The sequence below is a fragment of the Lagenorhynchus albirostris genome, chromosome 16 (assembly GCF_949774975.1).
Source record: "Lagenorhynchus albirostris chromosome 16, mLagAlb1.1, whole genome shotgun sequence".
In the NCBI taxonomy this organism is placed as follows: domain Eukaryota; kingdom Metazoa; phylum Chordata; class Mammalia; order Artiodactyla; family Delphinidae; genus Lagenorhynchus; species Lagenorhynchus albirostris.
The window spans coordinates 15,283,352-15,291,197 of record NC_083110.1 but is presented as its reverse complement, the minus strand read 5'-3'; the positions used below and the strand labels follow the sequence as shown (position 1 = coordinate 15,291,197).

The 7,846-nt window shown below is 45.1% G+C and overlaps 1 protein-coding gene across 2 annotated transcripts in view; it reads right to left on the bottom strand.

Annotated features, from left to right (window-relative positions):
• Positions 1-721: 721 nt before the first annotated feature.
• ARID5B (AT-rich interaction domain 5B) overlaps positions 722-7,846 on the bottom strand; it is a 189,355-nt gene continuing 182,230 nt past the window's right edge. For both annotated transcript variants that reach the window (XM_060125627.1, XM_060125628.1), the window contains one exon: positions 722-6,786. In XM_060125627.1, the coding sequence (XP_059981610.1) occupies positions 4,633-6,786 (2,154 nt within the window). In that variant the 3' untranslated portion in view covers positions 722-4,632. The remainder of the gene's footprint in view (positions 6,787-7,846) is intronic.

Genomic DNA, 7,846 nt, shown 5'->3' with positions numbered 1-7,846 from the left:
GCTTTATTCGATTCCTATAATAAGTTAAACTTGTTCCTGCCTCCCGGCCTTTGCATATGTGTTAGCTTGTGCTTGGATAACTCTTCTCCCAATTCCTTCTCACCTGGTCAACTCACACTCATCCTTCACGTTATAGGTTTAGTCACCACCTCCTCTTCATGTATCACTTTTTCTCCCCTGGAACTAGGTCAGGTTGAACTTCTGTTATTTATGTGGGTGACTATTTGATTAACTCTCTTTCCCATAAGATTTATAAACTCCAGAGACAGTATTTTTTATCTTCTACTCACCATTGTAATCCCAGCTCCTAACACTATGCCTGGCAGTTCAGACATGAAAAAATCTTTGTGGACCAAATAAGCAAATAGGTAAATGGTGACTTCTGTTACCTGCCAGGAGAGGAGCATGGTATACAAAGGAAGTTGTAGACTTAAGAGCCCTGGGTTCAAATCCTAACTCTGCCAACTTGTTAGCCAGGTGATCTTGGGCAAGTTGATTTACCTAAGCTTCAGTCTTCTCATCAGTAAAATGGGCATAACCACATTTACATGGGGCTGTGAAGAGTAATGCCCAATGGGCACCCAGTAGGTTCTCAACAAACATACACATCATCCTCATCATTGTTATCGTTAGTATCCTATTTGGGGACAATGGGGTAGAAAGTACTCTGGTGAGGTCACAGGGCTCCTCAGGAGGAAGTGACAGATGACACCCAAAAGGAAACAGATAGTAACATTTTTTATTAAATATTACAGTGGATCAAAAAGTACAAAATATCTCTTGCCTGCTATGTGATTGGGAAACTATTGGCACGTAATACAGTATCAAAAGCAGTAATAAGTACAATTTGGAAAACATACAAAATTGAGTGTTTATAGTTGGCTCAGCATTCTTCTGGTAGTGTTTAAACTAATGCAAAGGTTACTCAATAACCTCTCCATTGGGAAACTATATAGTATCACTGGGCCATGTTGCTATATACAAATAATCACCTTACAGAAGAGCATAGAGGTTACAGAGCTGGAGTCACCAAAAGTATACAATATTTACAACACAGGAAGGTTTAAAAAAGTATAAACAGCCAAGAGATTATGCTGCTATTCTTCAGACATATTTCAACCATGAGGAGACAAGCAGAATATCAAATACATCAACAGCCAACACTGGAATTTAAGTGCTCAAGATACTCATTGCAATGGTGTGGGTCTCACCAGGGCAGACTTGTTCCCATTTTTCTTTAAAATTGGGACAAGAGTAAAACTAGACCAGATGGGACTTGGCTGACCACGACCAAATGTGACTTGTGGGACAACAAGTGAAGAGAAATAAATGGTTCTCTTTGAAGGCACACTACATAAAATATTTTTGTGGGATCACCTCGAAATTTCCATCAGACACACCAACACAGTGAAATACAGTACTTGAGAATTCATGCACCAGGTCAGAAAGTTGTAAAGTCAATGCTGAGTTTTAACAAACCCTTCTGTATATGCCCTGATAAACAAGTGAACATAAGAGCTTCTAGCTAGTAAATAAATAAGTCAGTCCTGTGGCAAAGATTACAAGTTCCAATCACTTACTAGAATACTTAATTCTGAAACTTGGTTGGGCTGGGTTTTGTGGGGTTTTTTTTTTCCTTTAATGTTGAGTTGCCAAAAGTTAAGCCAGAAGTTTTTCAGAAATATTATTTAGAATCTCCAAATCTCCAGTAAATCACGGACTTAGTGCATTTTGAATTGCAACATTTCTTGGAAGCCACACTTCGTAAATAGATTTATGACTCCACTGCCAATTAGATTCCACAGTTTCCTTTACAGAACTACCAATAACAATGGTTTGATTGCACAAAGAAAGGCTTGTGCAATTCCATTCAATAATAAGGCCCCTTGAACTCAAACAATGCAAACAAAGCCCTATTTAAGACTTTTTAAAATGTAGTTCTCAGCCAATGAAGAATTCAATGGTCTTTTTGAAGGATTTCCAAGATCTCTGTTCGGAGTTTTAAAACAACACACTGCTTCTGTTGGGAATGTATACCCCCATTTCTCTTTATTTGTCCTGCTGTTTTGCCAAGGGTATGAGCTTCCTCAGACAGAAACAGTGAATCTCCTCCTCGGAAGAGATGAGAAAAACAAAAGCTGGACTATGTTAACATTGTTTGAAAATGGTGTGATCGAATTCCAACATGATGAAACCAGACTGAAATCATTGCAGTGGGGAAAACAAATGCCCCATATTCAAAATGGATAGGTGAGCTCCACCAGGGACAGATGCCCCCATTTTCTTTGAGAAACGAGCTCAGAGAAACCATGTAGGATCTAGCCCATGTCAGCTGCAGAAACACCGGCGTTTCCTCCTCCTTCCATGTCCTCTGATTCTGTGACTTATTCAGTCTAGTGCAGCTTCCTTCTGTGGGTCCTGGCCAGCATTCTGCCAGCTGGAATTGAGATTTGTTTCCGCCCTCTATCTTGTGCAATAGCAGGATAATCTGCATTCACACATTTATAATCTAAATTCTACTAGTCTAGCTATGGTTCTATTAAATATATATATATATATATATTATTCCACAGGAAGGTAAATAATTAATTGAAGCAAATGGAACTCTTAACACTAGATCTCTACATTCTCTTGTTTCCACCTTTGGATATTAAGTATGCTACACTGAATATTTGGCTTCGTATCATAGAGACATTTCAGTACAAATGCATGGCATGCATGGCTTGGTTTAAGAGCCACGGTTTCATTGTTTACCAGTTTTGATCATTTTGCAGTCAGGTTACCTATTTAGAAGTTGAAAATGGCTATCCATTTTCATAGAATTAAATATCTCACAGGTAAAAGACTTGGTTAACTATGGTCCTAATGTCTACCGGTAGTGGTGGGGGCAGGGGAGGGTTGACTGGGGAGTTCATCAAAGCAGTCTTATCAGCAGGGATGGGACCTGGAAGGAAAATCCACTCTCTGTGTCGATCGACTTTTAACACACTTAGAAAATGCATCCACCTTGATGTTACATCTCGGCAGCAAACGAATGAAGTGGCAAGAATGACAGTATACATTCTCTGCATCTTTCGACTGCTTGAACAGCTTGACCATTTCTTCCCAACAGTAAAAGAAATTGTTAAGTGGGCCGTATTGCCAGGTGGTTAAAAACATGACACAAATCACCCGATGTGTGTGCATACACACAGAAGTCATGCCCCATAAACCCAAAGAGGATGGCTTTCTTTTGAACTGGGTAATCAGTTTGCCGGCCACCTCCAAAGATGTGGCCTGTGAGGTTCTTCCTGGGAATAGCGAGAAACCAACTCGATGAAGGCAATGTGACTACCTGTTACTCGAAAGACCACGGCCCTGGGCAGGTATCTGGTGCCTGGGCCTCCCGGCTGTGCACTTTCTCCTGGATAGTCAAGCTCTATCTTCTTCCCAACCCCCCTTCCCAGACTGTTTAAAGGGATCAGTGCCAACACGAATGTAAATCATTTTGGCTTCTATTCTAATTTCTGAAATTCCTAAAATATGTGTGCAGCCCACAGATATGTCCTCTAGACTCTGCTGTTATTCAGCAGCTCGCTGACAGTGAGGTTTTTGTTTTTATGATTCCTCTGGTATGTAGGACAGTTTCACAGCCTAGATAAGGTAAGTACAATGCTCGATATTTTCACATAACCCAACACTTCAAAGCAAAGCATTTGGCCGGGTAAGCAGTGTATAAGCTCTTTCAACTATGCCATTTATGAGGAAAAAAATCCTTAAGTTGCAGATTTGCAAAGGAACGTTCTTTGCACCATTGTGTGCTCAACTGTTTCTTTGATCATTTGTTCCACTAGGATCAGTTGCTTCAATTTGTAAACAATAACATTACCACCCAAAGCTGCTCAAAATGATAAGATGTGGAAAAATTACAAACACACATCAACAACTAAGGACAGTCAGCCTTTAAAACAAAACAAAACAAAATAAAACAGAAACAAGACCTGCAAACAAAAGCGATACTGTTTAATTAATTAAAAAAAAAAAAGGGACAAGAAGGAACTGGGAGAAAATAGGACTACCTGTATATAAATTAGGTGAGCAAACAGTGATACGGGTAGTTTTAAGAAGCAAATATATACAGTCAGTTTAACAGTGTTTACTTCTCTGGATTGTTTAATAGTGTCAAAATGAAAGATCTATTGAAGTTTCACTATACATTGCATTGATTGAACCTTGGAGAGTTTTATGAAGAGTGGGGCATCCCTTGGCATATTTGCCAGTCTTCCTTGCCCCTTCCTCTGAAATATCTGCCCTTTTTTGCCCAGATTGTTTCCTGACCATCAGAACTCAGACGGGGTCCTCTAAGTTCTTCCTGGATACACATGAATCCCCTTCACAAGATCCCCGTGCAAAGTGGACCATCTGAGGTGCGAGGGCATCTGTGTTGGCAGGGGCTCAAGACTGACCAGCCAGGGCTAGAGTCATCCCGGAAATATCAGGTATGTTCACCTCCCCTCTGGGCCCCTTTTGGCCGGGACTGATCTCACCCCGGATTAGAAGAATACTGACTTCTAATTCTACAAGCCGTCTCCCCGAGGCTAAGGAGTGAAGCTCTGTTATCCACGCCATTTGGGATGCTGGGCAGAGCCAGGCTTACAGTTTTGTACTGGGGTGTACGGACGACAGCTGAGAAGATGGGAAGGCGGCTTGAGGATTTAGAGCAGCTAAAGGGTAAATGCTGTTGTGCAAAAGGTCCCCGTACGAACTTCCTACAGGTGTGGCTGCAGCCAAGTGTCTGTACAGCTGCTGAGAATTTGTTGGCGACGTAAAAATTCCTCTTTGCATCACAAGTGAGTGGAAAGCCAGGGGCTGCATGAGCGGGGAAAGCACAGTCTGGTTTTTCAAGTACTGCAGAGAATGAGAATACCCAGCCGGGAGCCTGGAGTTGAGGCCCGAGTTACACAGGCTTCCAGAATACAAACCTGGGAAGATGGGGGAGGAGAGGGGCAGCTTGTGGCCTTCCGAGGCGCCCCCGGCGTGCCCACCGTGCGTGGCCTTGCTGCCTTCGCTCTCCTGCTCTGAGGCCTTCTCCTTCCCAGAGACCTCCTTGGAGGGGTCCAGAGGAGACACGGCCCGGGCCTTTTTCCCGGCGATCACAAGGTCCAAATCCTCCAGGCTGCGCTTTATGGGACGCGCCGCACCAATGTTCTGGGGGCTCATTTTCCGGTGCAGGATGGGGTGGACCATGCCTTCCATCTTCCTGAAATTCTCCAGTCTCACGGGGTGAGGCTTTCCCGATCTGGAAAGCGATTCAGGGTGTTTTTTAGGGGCCGACATGGTCATGGGCGATACCCGACAGGCCTTGGGGTGACAGTCTCGACTCTGGCTGTTTATGACCTGGAACTGGGAGGCGCCCTTGCTCTCCTGAGGCCCGGGCGCCGCGTGGGCCAGGCCCAGGGCCTTGCCTGTGGGTTTGTGGGGGTTCTTGGGGAGGCTCAGGTCGGTTGGCTGCTCGTCTGTGAGGGCTTCCGCCGCAGCCGACTTTTTGTCTTGCAGATGTAGAGACGCCAGGTAATTCACGTGGAGCTTCTCTTGGTGCTTGTGGGAGGGAAAAGCACTGTTTTCCGACTCCCCGTACATGTCCCTGCAAGGGTACTTGCATGTCTGTTCGTTATGCAGGTGGCGCTCAGTGTGTCTGTAGAGGCTGTGGAGATGAGGCGACGAGTAGAAATCGGCCAGGCAGCTGGGCATGTGGGAGTGGGGAGGAGCCCTCCTCTCCAGCAGCTTCTCCTTGCCGTCCTGAGCATCTTGCTTGAGGGCATAGGAGTCGGCAAGGGGGCTAAGGTGATGCTTGGAGAAGCCGCAGCGGTGGGGCTCCGATCGACCCAGCTTGTCGTGCTTCCAAATGTCATTGATGCCCTTTCTCTCCTCTGAGGGCTTGCTTCTGAAACTCTGGACGTGCTGAATCACCGACGGCCGGCTGACTGCCACGTGGTCAGTGCTTTGGCCGTGGTGGGCCTGGGACAAACCCGAACAGCGGTCGTCCCTCACAATCAGTTTCTTTCTGCTGATCAAAGGGGGTGGGGAGCCATAGGGGTAGCTGCTGGAGAGGCCGGCCCCGCTCACTTGGGACAAAAGTTTTTTCTTGGCCAGCGGGGACATGATGCCTGGGTTGCCCCTTGAGTAGAGCAGGGGCGTGTAATTAAGTCCATGGTTCTCATTCATGGGCCCAGTCAAGTCTTTGTCTTTGAACATGTCAAATGACTGGACCACAAGGACCTTCGGGGTCTGCTTGAGTGCACTGTGGATGTCGTCACTGCCCAGCTGGTCCACCTTCACGGTGCAGTTGGCGATGTAATCCGCCATTGCGGGGAGTTTGTCATCCTCCATTTCACTCTGGTTTGCCAGTGGTGGCTGCGTGGTGGGGAAGCCGGGGAAGGACGCTTCTTGGAGTTCATTTTCAGGGCTCTCTGTAAAACAGCAGGGCTTGGGTTCTTGTTTTGAGTCCAGGAGAGCCCGGGGAGAGGTGCGCGACTGTTTGCCAGCCCCGGGGATCGGGGCTGGATCCCTTTCGGGGGCCAGAGGGGCACTCGCGAGCGGAGGGGCAGGCCCCTCCTCTCCTGCCTCCTCGTTGCTGGTACCTTGATCTGTGTCGTCGTCCTTTTCTGGGTCTGCTCGGGACACCAGGGGCCTTGCTGCAAAATCCTGGTACCCTTCCACTTTTTTCTTTGTGTCTGCTACTGGGAGAGGCTCAGCGATGCTTTTCTGGTGTAAAGTCTCTTGTTCCTTCTCTTGCTCTGACGAAACCTGATAAAATATCGCAAAAGATAGTCAGAAGGAAGCCAAATGCGTTGACACTTTATGCTATGAAATAAAATATTACACACAGCCGTTTTTTGAAAACAGCCTTTTCAGTCAGTTCATGGAGTCTCTGTAAAGCTTTATTACTCCCCAATCATGGCTCTAAACAAAGAAATATAAATTACAGAAACATTAGGGGAAATATGCATATTCACTCCAGTCCCTTATGAGATACCTATCAAAATAGCAAAGTATTATGTACTGCCGGTATACAGTCATATATCACTCCTTGATTCTAATATATAGTTTAATTCTGAGGTTGTTTTCTTGTCAAATCAGTCAATTATCCAAATGGGTTTTAAATTACATGTTGCAGTTTATGACACTTTGGAGAAAGATTTTTTTAGAATCTCTTTCAAAAATCCAACCCCGTCTCAACAACAAACTTACTAAAACCCCTTATTTTTTCTTCGAGAGCAAATCCCGTCCTAACGTGTTCAGTATGATGCGTTACATTAGCGATGCTTAAGTGTTAATAATTTCTACCCAGTGCCATATGACATGCAGATAAAGCTAAAATAATATTGAAAAATTATGCAGATGCTGTGTCAGCCTGTCTACCTGAGGGGCAGAAGGACTCCAGGTCCTTCTAGGCTGCAGCAAACTACATTTCCATTAAAGCTGAAAATGAAATTGTCAAAATTCAAGCAGTGAGTGCCACAACACATACAGCTTTTCTGTTCACTGAAATAAGCTGTAGTCGATGAGATGGGATGGTCTTTATGTGTCCCCACTGACAGAAGTTGTGGGCACAGTTCGACTCATTCATTGCATGACGTAGCTGTGCAGACTTTGGCCTTAGAAGGCCATCGTAACTTTCCATCTGTGACCCAGGGGGACTGGCAAGTTCTTTCAAAACTTCTGTCATTCTGCCCTGATGTGTCTTGGTGGAGAACAGTCACAAAACGGTGATACTGAGATGGTGATGGTCTTCCCCCACCTCCCCGCAAACGCATCCCTTGAATATTTATCTTCTTTGTTAAGGAAAGAAGTGTCTACCACTTTA